This window comes from Miniopterus natalensis, chromosome 13 (genome assembly GCF_054644295.1).
Source record: "Miniopterus natalensis isolate mMinNat1 chromosome 13, mMinNat1.hap1, whole genome shotgun sequence".
Taxonomy (NCBI): Eukaryota; Metazoa; Chordata; class Mammalia; order Chiroptera; family Miniopteridae; genus Miniopterus; species Miniopterus natalensis.
In genome coordinates, this window is record NC_142093.1 from 49745632 (window position 1) to 49761920 (window position 16289).

The window sequence follows — 16289 nt, forward strand, 5'->3', positions numbered from 1 at the left end:
AGATTCCAAATCTTCTTCTTATCTGTTAAGTATTCTGTGTGGTATTACCTCTCACTCCTAAAGCAGAGTAACTGGATGCTTAGAAGGGGTTTCCTCCCACAGGAGCCCCAACTGGGGCCAGGGATCAAGCCCACAACTGAGGCATGCCCCCCTGGCCAGAATCGAACCTGGGACCCTTGAGTCCGCAGGCTGACACTCCAACCACTGAGCCAAACCTGCCAGGGTTTTTTCTTCTTTTTTTAAAAGGAAAAAGTGTAGTAAAACAGAAGTGCTAATAATAGATATTTCTCTTCATTAGCCACTTCTTGGCTGGTTTGCAGTGCTGCTGATTTTCTGGGCAGCCTTGCAAACCAGTTTGGTCGCCTAGCAACAGAAGCTGGAACACATCCTAGCTCTGATGCAATAGTAAGAACATGCAGTTATAACAAAAGGAGTTCTGACACTGTATTGCATTTCCTCAACCTCTTTTTATAATTATAGTTTTAGATTTTACAGATAAACAGAAAATAATCTATGAAAAACGTTTACTTATTTACCTCTGTAGTTTTAACTAGAAAATCAGAATGGTAGAAGGGAGTTCAGAAATTTTCATTAAATGTATTGCTTACTCACATTTTAGTTGTATTTCCCAAGACTAGCAAGTAAGTTATATTATTTGAATGTAGTAGAGATACCCTGAGTGTTAAGGGTATACGATTTTTCTTACCTGTATAGTAGTGACAGTGGTACATAAAGGTACAATGGAAATAAAGGTACATGAAAAGCATCATTATGGGGACATCTGTAATACAGTCAACAATAAGAGATTTTTTAAAAAAGATTTTAAAACAGCATCATTGTCAAACTGTTTCAATTTGTTGAAATACTATACTCTTAGAGTTTCCTAGATGATCAACATTTCCTTGTGGTATGAAAAGGAAAGATTTGAAGGAATTCTTCTGTTTGATCTGAGCAGTTAAGTCTCTGGTTATAGCTATTAAAATTCTGACTTAATGCTTACTGACAATTGTTTTAGTATGGTCTGTGCTTTGAGCTGAACAAAGTTGTTTTTATTTTTTTTAAATAAACTTTTTATTTTATTTTATTTTAATTCTCGCCCGAGGATATGTTTAACTGACTTTTAGAGAAACAGAGAAATATTGATCGGTTGCCTCTCATACATGCCCTGACCAGGGATTGAACCCGAAACCTTTTGGTGTACAGGATTTCCCTCCAACCAACTGAGCCACCTGGCCAGGGCGAAGTTGTTTTATTTCTTTCCTGCAGAACAGACACCTTATAATTTGTTGGGAGTTGATGGGATTGGAGAATAATCATTAAATGAACAAGTAGAAATCTGAACATTGTTTTTGGATTGAATGAGGTTAATCTGTTGAGGACTCTTTTGTAATTAGTCTCAATGATTCTTGCTCATAGGGTGCACTTAGACATTTATAGAGTAATTGACAGATACGTGCCCTTGATCGGGAATCGAACACGCAGCCCCTTCCAGTGCATGAGCTAATGCTCTACCACTGAGCCACACCGGCTAGGACAATGATGACAGTTTTCTATTTTTTCCCCCCATTTTGGATGCCTTTTTTTCTTGTCTTATTATTATGTCTAGGACTTTCTGTATATGTTAATAAATAAAGTGGTGAACCTGGGTATCCTTGTCTTGTTTCTAATCTTAAAGAAAAAGCTTTCAGCTTTTCATTGTTAAGTATGATATTATCTGTGGGTTTGTCATATATGATCTTTATTATGTTGAGGTATGTTTCCTCTATCATTTTGCTGAGAGTTTTAATCATAATGTTGCATTTTGTCATACTTTTCTACATCTATTGATAGGATCATTTGATTTTTATCCTTTATTTTTTTAAAAAATATATCTTTATTGATTTCAAAGAGAGGAGGGAGAGAAAGAGAAACATCAATGATGAGAGAGTCATTGATCAGCTGCCTCGTGAACGCAACCCCTGACTGGGGATTGAGCCTGCAACCTGGGCATGTGCCCCGATCAGGAATTGAACCCTGATCGCCTGGATCCTAGGTCGATGCTCAACTGCTGAGCCATGCCCGGCCAGGCTCCTTTATTGTTTTTAAGTAGTGTATCACATTAATTGAATGTGGATATTGGACCAACCTTGCATCCCATGTGTAAATCGCACTTGATCATGATGTGTCATATTTTTTAATACACTGCTGAATTCAGTTTGCTAATATTTTGGTGAGGATTTTTGCATCTGTGTTTATCAGGGATATTGACGTATAATTTTCTTTTTTAGTAATATCTTTGTTTTGGTATTAGGGTGATGCTTCCCTTGTAAAATGAGTTTGGGTGCGTATATGTTTGGTAAAATTAATCTGTGAAGCCATTGGTCAAGACTTTTGTTTGTTGGGAGTTTTTTGATTATTGATTAGATTTTTGTTCGTAGTTATCAGTGTTCAGATGTTCTGTTTCTTCCTGATTCAGTCTTGGAAGATTGTATGTTTCTAGGAATTTATCCATTTTTTCCAGGTTGTTCAATTTGTTGGTATATAATTGTTTGTAGTACTTTCTTATAATATTTTGTATTTCTGTGTGTTGGTTGTCATTTTTCTTTCTGATATTTTCAATTTAGGCACTCTTTTTTTCTTGATGAGTCTGGCTAAATCTGGCTAAAGGTGTATCTTTTGTTTTATTTTCAAAGAATCAGCACTCATTGATCTTTTGTATTTTTTTTAGACTTTATTTTTGCTCTCATCTTTATTACTTCCTTTATTCTACTTTGGGCTTTGTTCTTCTTTTTCTAGTTCCTTTAGGTGTAAGGTTAGATTGTTGATTTGAGAGTTTTCTTATTTCTTGAGGTAAGCCTGTATTGTTATGGATTTCCCTCTTAGAGTTGCTTTGGCTGTGTCCCACAGATTTTGGGTCGTGTTTTCATTTTCATTTGTCTTAAGGTATCTTTTGATTTCTTTTTTGATATCATTGTTAACCTACTTATTGTTTATTGTTATTTAGCCTCCATGTGTTTGAGTGTTTTTTAGTTTTCTTCTTGTAATTGATTTTTAGTTTTATATCTTTGTGATCAGAGAAGATGTTTGATTTGATTTCTTGATATAATTTCAATCTTCTTAAATTTATTGAGACTTGTTTTATGGCCTTACGTGTGATCTATCCTGGAAAATGTTCCATGTGCACTTGAAAAGAATGCATGTTCTGCTTTTGGGTGAAGTGTGTATCCTGGGCATTTTAAATATTTTCTTATGAGACTGTAGGATTTATTTAAATTTTATGGAAAATATTGATGTTTTTGTTTTAGTATGCAATTGACCTGGTGGTGGGTTCAGTCAACAAGTTGTTACCAGTCTTCTCTGAGTTGTCGTTTCAGTGTCAACTTCATTAACAAAGCTATTACAGAACTATTTTGTTCTGTTTGTGAGCCAACCAGTGGCCGTTCTAGGACTTGGAAACTAGGTCCATCCCCTAGTTCAGTTTTCAAATTCTGTGGTATGCTACTTTGGGTCATACACATGCACATGCAACTCAAGGATGAGGCCAGGAGTTTATAAACAACTTTAAGGGGCCACTTTTCTGAGTTCTTCCCTCTCTGTGATCTTTCTTATACTTTATGGTTCTTTGAGGCTGCTATTTTGGTTATCTGGCCAGAAAGCTGGGGCTTCATTTACCTTGCCTCCTATACATGTACCATGACTGTGTCTGTATCTGGGGCTAAGTAGTGGAAGGACAGAGAGCAAAGATGCAGTAGGGGTTTTTTTCCCTCTCTCTTAGGACTGCAGCTCCTCTTACTGAAAAGAAAGGATCCCCTCCCAAGTTTTAGGTAGCCTGCTATAGTAGACAGAGTTCTAAAGCTACCTTCCCTGTTCCCTTGTTGTTATTCAATCAAACATTAATCTCGATACTGCTGTGGAGGGACTTTGCAGATATAATTAAGGTTACTAAGCAGTTGGCCTTAAAATGGGGAGATTATTTAGGCAGGCCCAATATAATTACATGCAGAGATGGTCAGAAAGAAGGCAGAGATTAAAAGTGTGAGAGGGATGTCACCTCTGTTGTTAGCCTTGAGGGTGGAGAGAGAGGCATGAGATAGAATGTGGGTAGCCTGTAGAAGTTGAGAACAATCCCCACCCTACAGTCAGTAAGAAAACAGGGACCCCTGCCCTACAGCTGCATGGGTTAATTCTGACAAGAGGCTCAATGAGCCTAGAATGGGATTCTTCCCAGATTACAGATAAGAGCCCAGATCACTGACAACCTTATTTCAATTTTGTGGGACCTGGAGCAGAGAAACAACTGAGTCTATTGGACTTCTGACCTATGGAGCTGTGAGATAATAACATTGTGGTGTTTTAAGTTGCAACAGAAAACTAATACACCTGCAGCAGACTGCCTTGAGCTAGAGATGAAAGAAAATGGAGGGGAAAAAGCATGTGATTTCCCCTATTCTCTGAGTGGTAGGAAAGCCCATTTCTGTTCCTTATGGCAGAACTAAAGGGCTTCCCCTGGAGCTCTCTGTTTTAATTCCAGTTGCCCAGTTCTGGGTTTTGGCTGCATTGCATCCTGGCCGAGAGATATTGAGGAGAGAAAAGTAGTAAACTCACCACCGATTCTCTTGACCGTCTTCCTCAATCTACTTACTCCTGTTAACTTTTTAATGTCCCCAAATAGCTGCTCCATTTATTCTGTCCTGATTTTATAACTGCAGTCAGTGGGAGAGACATAGTGGAGTGTGCTTACTTGATTTTAGCCAGAACTGGGTTCATTTGTGCATTATGAAAAGAATTTTGTTCTTTGTGTGAAGCATGGCAATCTTCATTGGTAATCCTTGCAAATTTTTTTAGATATTTTTCCTAAACATTTGCAGGTATAGTATTATTTTGTGTGTGTGTGTGTGTGTGTTTGTGTGTTAATTCTCACCTGAGGATATTTTTTCCATTGATTTTTAGAGAGAGTGGAAGGGGGGGGGAGAGAGACATTGATATGAGAGAGACATAGATATGAGAGACATAGATGTGAGAGAGACATTGATCGGTTGCCTCCCTTATGTGTCCCCACCGAGGCCGGGGATCAAACCTGCAACCCCGGGTACATTCCCTTGACTGGAGACTGAACTCGCAACCCTTTGGTGTGTGGGCTGACACTCTAACCACTTAGCCACACCTGCCAAAGCAGGTATTCTTTTTTGGGGGGGAAGGAAGGGGGTGTTATAATTTTGTAACTTTTTTATATTCTTACCTAAGGTATTAGGGACATTTTTCCATGTTAGTAGATACATAATAATGAACCTCACTTTTAAATTGTGAATGGTAATACTAGAATAGTAGCAACTACCATTTTATTTAACCAGTAAGGGAATGTTTTAATTTGCTAGGGTTGCTGTAACAGTACCACAGACTAGGTGGCTTAAACAAACATTTATTTTCCCGCAATTCTGGAGCCTGGAAGTTCAAGATCAAGGTGTTGGCAAGGTTGCTTTCGTCTGAGGCCTCTCTCTTTGGCTTATAGATAGCCATCTTCTTGCTGCATCTTCACATGGTTCTTAGTCAGCTTGTGTTGCCATTACACAATACCATAGACTGTGTAGTTTAAACAACAAAAATTTATTTTCTCACAATTCTGGAGACCAGGAAGTCCAAGATCAAGGCCCTAGCCAATTCATTTCCTATTGCAGGTGGACAGCCTCTTTTCTGGCAGGCTGATGACTGCCTTCTCACTGCATCCTCATGTGGTGGGGGGAGGAAGAGGGGGGGGGGAGAGAGAGAGAGAGAGAGCACATAAACACGTGCTCTGGTGTTTCTTCCTTGTCGTCTTAGTGCAGGTCCCTATCCTTATGACTTCATTTAACCTTTATCCCCTCCTTACAGACAAATAGTCATTCAGTTAGGTCTTCAGTGTAGGAATTTTGGGGGGACACATGCAGTCCATTGCACAGTCTTTCCTCTGTACCTGTTTCCTAATTTCCTCTTTTTATAAGGATCCCAATCTTAATGGATTAGGACCCACCCTAAAGACCTCATTTTAACTTATAATGTATACTGGGATTTAGGATTTCAGCAACATAGGAATTTTGAGAGGATGCAGTTCAGCCCACAATAGGGAGGTAGTGTTATTTTTTTCTACTTAAGGTAAGGAAGCTGAGGCTCAAAGACCTTATAATTTGACCAAGATCACACAGCTAGTAAGAGATAGAACTAGGATTCAAAACCAGGTAGATTGGCCCCAGAGCCTCCTCTCTTAATTATGTGGCCATACTCCCACCTCCATCACCCACCTTCATCTCCCATCTTGGCACTGCAGTTGTTGGGATATGTCATGGACTAATTAATTCTATGTTGAGCATATGGGTTTTTACTTTTTTTCCCTATTAGACAAATAGCATGGAACTGCACACCTCTGAAAGTAATTTGTATTGTATAGTGCCAAAAAATCAATTTATTCACAGAAATCTTTATTAAATTTATATATTTCTACAGAATGCCCTTTAAAACATCACCTGTTTACTCTTCCAACAGTAATCAATGAGAGTTTTAGAAAGGAGCAGTGGAAAAACTACTTCCTGCCCGGTGGTGTGGCTAAGTGGATTGAGTGTCACCAAGAGGTCACCGGTTTGATTTCTGGTCAAGGCACATGCCCAGGTTTTAGGCTTGATCTCCAGTAGGGGGCGTGTAGGAGGCAGCCAATCGATGTTTCTCTCTCATCAATGTTTGTCTCTCTTTCTCTCACCCTTCCTCTCTCTCAAAAATAAAAAAAATAATAAAAACACTAAAAAAGAAAAAAACTGCTTCCTGTCATAGACTACAGATGAATTAAACTGGGTACTTATTGGGGGTATCTCAGAGTGAAATGAAGGCTGTTCTTTCTTTTAGATGGGGTGAAAATCATATACAGTGATGTATCCTAATCAATTCATGAATTCTTTCTTTTCTTTTTCAGAACTTTGATTCTGACATTAGCAGTGTGGGAATAGATGGCTGCTGGCAGGCAGACAGCCAAAGGCTTCTCAATGAGGTGATGGTGGAGCACTTCTTTCGACAAGGAATGCTGGATGTTGCGGAGGAGCTCTGCCAGGTAACGGGGTGCCAGCCGCAAGAAGACGAGAAAGAACAAGGAACTCCTTGGAGTTTTTGAGTCTTCTTCTAGCCATAGATAGATTCTTAATATACTGATTATCAGGGCTGACCTTATTTTACTAGGAAATCTTTTTTTTAATCAGTGAAATTCTAACCCTGGAACTTCTTAACTGAACTATTTCCTTATTCCTGCCCCGAAACGTTAGTCCCAGGTCCTCAGCAAAAGGGTCAGAAGTGATGCTACTTTTCTTCATTTTCTCTTTTGATTGGGACCAAGAGCTTTATGTTTGTTCTTCTCTTCTGGCCCAGCTTTGAGAATTTTGCTTATCAAATGAACTTCAAGCTCAAATTTATTTCAGATGAGTGTTATTTGTCTTTTATTTCTATTAGACATAAGCGTAGGAATCTCAGAACAGTTTACCAAACACCACCTAGTCATAATTGTAGCAACTGCCACATATTGAGTATTTACCACAAGCCATGCCCCGCATTTAATTCTTAGTGCAGTCATGGGAGATGGAAATTATTGCTCCCAATCTACAAATGAGGAATCTGGGGTCTGGAGCAGTAACTTTCCCAAGGCTGTACAGGTTCTTGGTAAAGGAACTAGGTAGAATTCAGTTCCAAATTTATGTGTCTTCAAATTCTGTCCTCAGCTACAATGTACTGTTGTATTTTCTGTTTAAGGACTATAAGGATTGAATAATTTAAAGCTAGTCTGTAAACGAAACTTTTAAGCCTTTTCTAATTTTAAACAGATAAACTATAACTCAGGTCTTTCTCTGTACTTTATGGGAATTGTGTGTGTGTCCATATAAAGTTTCTGAAGTAAATGGTGTTATTTAGGATTAAGTTTGTTTACAAGTAACAAAGACCCAAAATACCAGTGGCTTAAACAAAAATGAAGTTTATTTTTCTTGCGCAGAAACAGGAGGTAGTAAGCAATCCACAGTATATACTATATAACTGTGCTCCATTGAGCTTTTAGGACCTAGGCTCTTTGTAGCTCTCCTATTTCTAAGGCGCCCCCTGTCCTCATGGTCCAGGATCCCAGTGAAAACTCTGTACCTTTTGGTATTACAGGAAGGGGCAAAGAGCACATGCTTATATTTCATTGGCCAGAACTTACATCTTGCAGTCATACCCAGCTTTATTCCATATGGTTATATGCCCAGCTAAAATTTAGGGGTTCTACTACTTTGGAAAAGGAGAAAGAATGATACTAGGGTTCAATCAGCAATCTCTGCCCTAGAAATACATGATAAAGAACAGTGTCTTTAATGGTTTGTCCCGTATTTAATTTAGAATATGCTTTTACTGTATCTCTTTATCCTGATTACTGCTAACAAAAGTTCTTTCTCTTTTCCCAGGAATCTGGTCTCTCTGTAGACCCCAGTCAGAAAGAACCATTTGTGGAGTTAAATCGAATATTAGAAGCATTAAAAGTCCGAGTTCTGAGACCTGCTCTGGAGTAAGTTACTGAGTTTGTTTTATTTTGAATACTGTGAGAGAACTCTGTAAGAAAACTTAATTAGAAAACACATTAAAGATTTTGAGATATATATCTCACCTGGGGTAGACTTCAGAGAAATCAAGGGAGAATTATTTTATTTCTTTTTAGCTAAGTAAATGTGGGGGATGCGTAATATGAGAAATGGCTAGAGCTTACTTCACGTATCAGTTGATCTGAATTCCCCTGAGAGAAAGGGTTTCTTGTATCCAGGCTATACCAACACTTTAGACTAGCATCATGACTGAAGTACTATTGTTCAAGCAGTCTGTTTGATATTTGAACTTCCATAATGTTGCGGGTTCTGTGCTAGTATTCTAAAAAAACAACATAATTGGAACTGAGTGGTATGTATGAAGAGAGCAAATATTGTTATGATGGAGTCCTATTCTAATTACCACTGTAAAATTTAATTATTTACTATACCCTTGTCATTGCTATAAATTATCTGAATTTCTGAGTAAGCTATGATAAATATCATCCTAGAGCAGAGTCAGCAAATTTTTTGTAAAAGTCCAGATAATAAATATTTTAGGTTTTGCAAGCCACATAAGGTCTCCATGGCAAATTCTTCTTTGTTTTATTTTACAACCCTTTAAAAATATAAAAAACTATCTTGGCCATCTGCCATACAAAACGAGCAGCAAGCCATATTTAGCCCATGGCCATAGTTCACTGACCTCTGTCCTAGAATTTTTTTAATGTGAGGATTACTGGGTTATTTATTAGAAAGAGAGGAAGAAAGAAAGAAAAAGAAAGGAGGGGAGGGAGGAGAAGAGAGGAAGAAAGAGGTAAGGGAGGGGGAGAGAAGAGGCTCATGGGAAGGACAGAAGAGGGAGGAGAGAGAGAAGCTCATAAAGAAGAAACTGGGTGATAGAAACAGTGGTGTTGTTATGAGATCATAGCCTTAGGATCCTGGTATTAAAGTTGGCAGTATTTGAGATCATTTTTACCAGAAAAAAAAGGAAGATCCTTATTGATTTTATAAAATGCACATTTTTTTCTTCTATTAACCTGTTTAATTCTTATAGCTTAATTTTCTGTTTCTGATCATTTCTGAGTTCTCAGACATTTTTGTAGAGTTCTAAAACCAGCCAAGATGAATAGGTAGAAATAGATAGATTTCTGTGTAAATTTATAAATTCTAAATTCCTGTATAAATTATAAATATGAGGTAGGTATGTACTCTATTTTTAAAGATAGATGTCACTTAAACGGTACCATTGTGTGTGATGCATAGTACCTTTATAATTTTATTTATTTATTTATTTATTTATTGAAAGCAGATTTCAATAAATATATTGTGACACACCTGGAAGATTAAATTCGATGAAATACCTCTAACACCTCTTAAAGTATGGCAACCACTCTTCTGTTTATTTTCATATTCCATGTAGATTAAACATCTATAAAGGAGAATGAGGGAACCTAATAAAAATATAATGGGTTTCCCAGGTGCTCTGTAGTGATTTGGAAATAATATTTGAATTTTTCAAGGTAGGGTTCATTTATCCATTAATTTCTCAGGTTTTCCGTCAAATGTTTATTGAGTGCTTACTATATACCAGGACTATGCTGCGTATTTGGACCACCTCAGCACTCAGAGTATGCAAGGCTTTTTCCTTTTGGCATGAAGAAACTTTATAAGACACTTTTAACTTTGTTCTTTTTCTATAAGCTCTAAGTTTCTTACTGATAACTATGTGGTACGTATCAATTATTTCTGTAAATGTTTTCTGTTACTCGTAGCCACAAGCAGTGCCTTTCAGGCAAAGGGAAGACGTGTTCCATTCAGTTGGTAGTAACAGTGGAAATTACTATACAGTAAAAGTTCTCTCATTTCACGTTTCTGGGAATGTTGCCATGTTACATATCAGCGTAGGGGAATGGAGTGATAATTATAGTATTGAATACTTATGTGCCCAGCATTGTTCTAAGCATTTTACATATATGAATATGTATTTTAACATACCTTATTTTTAACACGTATTAACTTATAATATTCATAATAATCTTATGAAGTAAGGATTCATTTTACAGAGGAATTGAGGCCTAGAGCATACTCTGAAAAAAAGATAGGGAGTTAAAGGTTATATGATAAGTGCTTCTCACATTATTTCCTTAATACTTTCCTGTAAGAGATTTACGTTAGCATATTAGATACTCCATCAGCAGTCCTAAAGAAACTCATTTCACTTTGTAAAACACAGTATTTCCCATGCATATTTGACCCAAGAATTCTTGTTCACCCCCACTCCCACCCGTAACACCTATTAAAACCCACAAAGTTGGAGTTCTATGGAACATAAGTTTGGAAATCTTAGCTTAATAGAAATCTCTATTACAACAACTCAAACTTCTCCATTTCTTGCCTGTTACTGGTGAGTATAAGCAGATATTTACTCTGCATCTTTTGAGAGCAAGGTAAGGAAAATTCACTCTATTTGTAGCAAAACTTGAAGAATGTAGGACATCAGTTTAGGGAACTCTGGTTCAGATACAAGGGGAAAATATCTTTCAGTCATGTGGCATCTTCTGTTTGTATATGCAGGGAGGAAGCATGGGGAACCACCCGTGAGGGGAGGAGGAAGGTCAGAGGGTGCAGGTCACCTCCAGGCAGCCTAGGCAGTTGAGACAGGCCAATCAAAAAACAACTGATATGGACAGAGGTCATGGAGAGACTAGATGAAAAGGAAATCTGGAGAGCCTTAGCTGGTAATTGCAAATAATAGGAGACAGTGGAAAAAAGGCAGAAAAGAATGTCGTGGTAGAGAGAAGTGGCAGAAGAACAGTTAATTGCACTTACAGATCTAGTCAGGAGCCTGCCTACTTTTTGTTCCTGCCCATATATTTCTGAGTTTGTGTACAGATTTTTCTCTTCATCTAGATTACTGTATCTGTTTTTTAAAATCCTCTTGGCACCTAGCATAGTGCTTATTTTTCAAAGTAGGCATTCAAATAAGTGATGGAATAGTTTGAAGCAGAACTTGGAACCAACAGGACCTCCTCCTTCATATGGCAGGTAAAAGCACAGCCAAAAATAACCAAAGATTCTCCTCAACTTTCACTGGGGTTCCGCCCCAATAAACCTATCATAACTTGAAGATATTGTAAGTTGAGAATGCATTTAATACACCTAACCTACCAAACGTCATAGCTTAGCCTACCTAGTGTACCTTAAGTGTGCCTAGCACACTTACATTAGCTTATAGTTGTGTGAAATCATCTCGCTGCCACTGCCCAGCATCATGAGAGAGCACAAGGGAGTATCGTACCACATGTTACTAACCTGGAAAAGATCAAAATGCAAAAATCAAAGTACGGTTTCTACTGAATGCAGATTGCTTTTGCACCGCCGTCAAGTCAAAAAAATCATAAGTCATTCCATCTTAAGTCAGAGACCGTCTGTGGTGGCAACAAGAAGATAACAGTAATTTAATACAAAGAGATAGAGAAATATTAGGAAAACAGAAACTGTTACTTCTGTCAACATTTTGAAAGAAAGTGCTTGTCTTTAGGGAAAGCCAGTTGGTTGCCTTTCTAAAGGTGCTTCAGAGTAATACTACATTGGCAGATTTGCCACAGTCTAGGATCTGACTTTGAACCTTGCAGATTTGGAAACCTCTTTTCTTCAATACCCATAGCTTGCCCTGGGGCCTCATAGCCCTTTAGAATTTGCAGTTCTTTTTTCAGTGCCTCAGTAGAATGGCATAAGGAATCAGAAAATAACCGAATGGTTATAAAAAGAAGTTCCAGAATTTTCACAGAAGAAGAGAGAGTAACTATTTTATTAGTTTAGACCACAGAAAGATTTTATGTTGGACAGGCCATGAACAGTATAAGGCAGGCTGTTGAAATATGAGAAGACTCCATCTCTAAGCCTAGGGATTAGGTGGGGCTAGAAATAAAACACAGAGGGATGTGAGGTGAGCTTGCCATTGTGGCTTCTTGGTGTTGTGTGTGAACAGGAGTTCTAAGGAGAAGAAAATGCTTCTCTTTAGTATCTTGTAGTATCCATGAATAAGACATAGTTTATAAGCAGAGAAAGGTTTTAGAAAATGAAAATGAAGGATGAGCCTAAGTACCTGATCATGGAGCCTCGACTGCCGCTGGAGTGACAATGACTAAGCAACTTCCCGGGTCTTGTGTTCTCAGCCTTAGTTTTGGTTTCCTGTAGGTGGGCAATCTTGCTGACTTGGGCTTTTTAAATAGCCACCAGAACCACAGAAGACTCTCATGCCATTGGAGAAAAGGAATGAAGATTTGAAAGGGTGGTGTTTTTCCCCCGGAGTTTGAATTTTTGTTTTTGCATTGTTGTTGTTTTTGTTTCGTTGAGGTTCTTCATTCTGCAAAGGCAGAAGAGATGAGTGGAGGGATACATGTTTAATTCACTGTGCCTATGCGCTAGTCTGGTGGAGAAAGAGCTACTCTACAAAAGAAGCTGATTGAAAATGGAAAGAGGTGCCCGATGGAAAGGATACAGGAGAGAAGAGAACACATGGAATATAAAGGCCAAGAGGGAGAAAATATTTGGGATCATATAATTTTCTGTTGTCTGTTTTATGTTTGTTGCAAAGTTTATATGAAGTTCCAAGACAGTAGGTAGTCCTCACTAAGAATGGATGTGGCCATCTCTTATCTGGGTACATTCTCACCAAAGAATTGAGTACACAGGCCATGACTGTAGAGAAATCGAGAATCTTCATAAAAAGAAAGGGAGCCCTGGCCAGGGTGGCTCAGTTGGTTGGGCAGCATCCCGTGTACCAAAAGTTGCTTTGATTCTCCGTCAGGGCACATGCCCAGGTTGCGGGCTCGACCCACTGTAGGGGGCGTGAGCGAGGCAGCCGATCGACCTTTTGCTCTACATCGATGTTTCTCTCTCTCCCTTCCTCTCGTTCTAAAAATCTTTTTAAAAAAGAAAGGGAAAACTGAAATAAACCAGCCATGAGATTAAGCGTTTAAAAGGAGGAGGATTTCAGCTAGGCCAGGAGGGGGAACTAAGAGGAAAGACTCCGGAGTTTGTGCTTGAAAAATGCTGGCCTATTATTAACTTAGGTTTATAAAATCTTGGTTTTGTGGTAGGAAACGCAATAAATAAGGCAATGTTATGTTTAAGTACTTTATTAAAAACCCCCAGTCTGTATAGAACTGTGCTGTTCACGATGGTGGCCCCTGCCACACCTAGCTATTGGGCACACTTATCAAACTGCATTTCTGAGGAAATTATGTAAAGTTGGAAGTGTGTGTATTATGTTTTTATGTAGATTCAAATGTGTAATTCTATAGGCTGTATAGTTTCTTAAAATACCATATTAAGAAGAGCAAAGATTCACACCAGTTCTGAGACCAGTAAAATGTTAGTAATTCCAATGATGGATTCAACCCATATCTGAGAAATTACCATTTGAAAATACCTAGAAATAACATGTTAGCTATCCATTTCAGTCTCTGTTGCCAAGTTTATAGGGTTCTTAACTTTTGGCTGAACTTTGATTTTCGTCATTTTTGCCACTCTGAATATTTAAGCACTTGATTCAGTCACCAATGATGTTCAGCCAAGTCCACACCTATGGAGTTAATAAATGTCACTCATTTCCCTGAACTTCAGCTTTTACCCCCAAGAATATAGCTCTGAAGGAGACTTAGAAAAAGAAGATATTATTTGTAAGCCTTGAAAAGTGCTATGACAGGTTGTAGTGGAGTGTGCTGTGGGAATTGGCAAGAGGCATTTTTATTTTAATATTACCAGAAATAGACACCAGGGCAGATTGGCAAAATTGTGAGAGGGGTGAGATAAACAGACTAATTCTGTCAGTTAGGTTCCTGGGGGAGAACAAACTATGAAGGTGGAATATGTTTTAATTATTTTTGGAATAATATGGAAATTCTAAATACGGAGCTAACAATGTGCCAAGTCTTTTCAGGGGCCTGACAAGTAGGATAATTAATGCTCAGTGTTTCCGTGGGATAATTGTGTAGATGTGGGTTGCTGATAAGTATTATTGTTTTGGGGTCTTTTTAATGGAAGAGGCCCAAAAGGTCCAGAGGATGCAGGGCAGTGAACAGAGATAATGTGACCTTGGGATGTGACTAGATGTCATCCTTTTGTCTACAGTATTTCTCTAAACAAGGAATGGTTCCACAGCTGACAGTACTCTCCTGGCTTACATTGGAGATTTGGGAGCAGAATGTCATTCTATTTTATTTTATATTTTATTTTATTTTATTTTATTTTATTTACTTTTTAAAAATATATCTTCATTGATTTCAGAGAGAGGAAAGGAGAGGGAGAGAGAGACAGAAACATCAATGATGAGCGAATAATTGATCGAGCCCACAACCGGGCATGTGCCCTGACCGGGAATGAACCCGATCGCCTGGATCCTAGGTCGATGCTTAACCGCTGAGCCACGCCTGGCCGGGCCAGAATGTCCTTTTAAAAATCACAGTAATTAACCGAATGTTTATTAGCTTGCTGGTTGTGGTATAGTGGTGGTTGGTTTTTAAAAATTAAAAATCAAAAGTTTTCTACTAGAAATGCCATTATCCCAGAGTACAGCACCCCATACCCTAATGTCTCTCACTAGGCTTTCTCTTTCTGGTCATATGTCTTCTAGTGCTTTGTAGACACTGGGCTAAGTTTTTAGTGCTGATTATAGTTTTGTGCTTTTGTAGTTTCATGTGCTTTGCAGGTTTTGGATTTGGTTGCTATCAGGTTAATTAAGGCTGAGACTATCTTCTACCCCTATTCCTGCTCCAAGAATCAAATACCCAAATATTCAGTGTGAATTTCTAGCTAAGAAAACTTAAAATATTCTTGAAAGGGATTAACAGGTATATGCATATTGTCATATTTCCGCCCAGTTGCTTCTATGAAAATCAAAGTGGCACTGAGTGTTACGTGGCAGTGCCCAAGCAACTCTTTTAAATATAATTTTAAATATAATTTTCTTACTGAAAATATGACTTTGAAGAATGGTAACATTTCATCCATTCAGTAAACACATACTAAGTAGCTTATTATTGAATGTCTTTGTGCCAGTCTGTGTGCACAGTGCTTTAGCTAGTCCTCTCTTTTAATACCCACAACCCTTTGAAGTGCCCCATTTTATAGTAAGGAAACAGATTTTTAGAGAATTAAGTAACAGATTGCCCAAATTCACACAGCAGAGCCAGATTTAAGTCCATGTATAGTTGACTCGACTAACCTGCACTCCTTGTCTGAATACCCCGTTCAAAGTAGGGGGTGTGCCAAGATGAGCAAGGTACAGCCCCAGCCCCTACTTAAGAGACCAGAAACTATCCTACTGAATAGATTGTGGGATGAGCCATGTGAGAGGTTCAAATACAGAACATCTGAAGTTCAGTGAATGGAGAGATTACAGTAAACCCTCAATTTTGTGAATCTAGAATTAACGGACAAAATTTCTGGTTGGTATGTCATGTGAAATTAACACCCTGTTAATTTAAAAATGCTTTTAACCAAGATTTGCTTATAATTAAATTAACAGGTTGTGGTTTTTTGTTGTTATTAATTCACTGTTTTGTTTTTTTTTTAACAAACTTTAGTGAATAGGCCATATGTTGGAAAAAACATTGTAGTAATCTCACCAACATAAATAAATACTACATATCTACAACTATAGTCTACATATTTAAATTCAAGAGTAAATAATGTTTGACAAATGATTAGCACGTGATTGTACCTCACTGAGTTTGCTAATGT

General features: G+C 38.0%; 1 protein-coding gene across 2 annotated transcripts in view; it reads left to right on the forward strand.

Annotated features, from left to right (window-relative positions):
* Nucleotides 1-16289, forward strand: part of RMND5A (required for meiotic nuclear division 5 homolog A) — a 61754-nt gene that overhangs the window by 28546 nt on the left and 16919 nt on the right. For both annotated transcript variants that reach the window (XM_016201761.2, XM_087823681.1), the window contains exons 3-4: nt 6917-7051; nt 8424-8524. In XM_016201761.2, coding sequence (XP_016057247.2) covers nt 6917-7051; nt 8424-8524 — 236 coding nt within the window. The remainder of the gene's footprint in view (nt 1-6916; nt 7052-8423; nt 8525-16289) is intronic.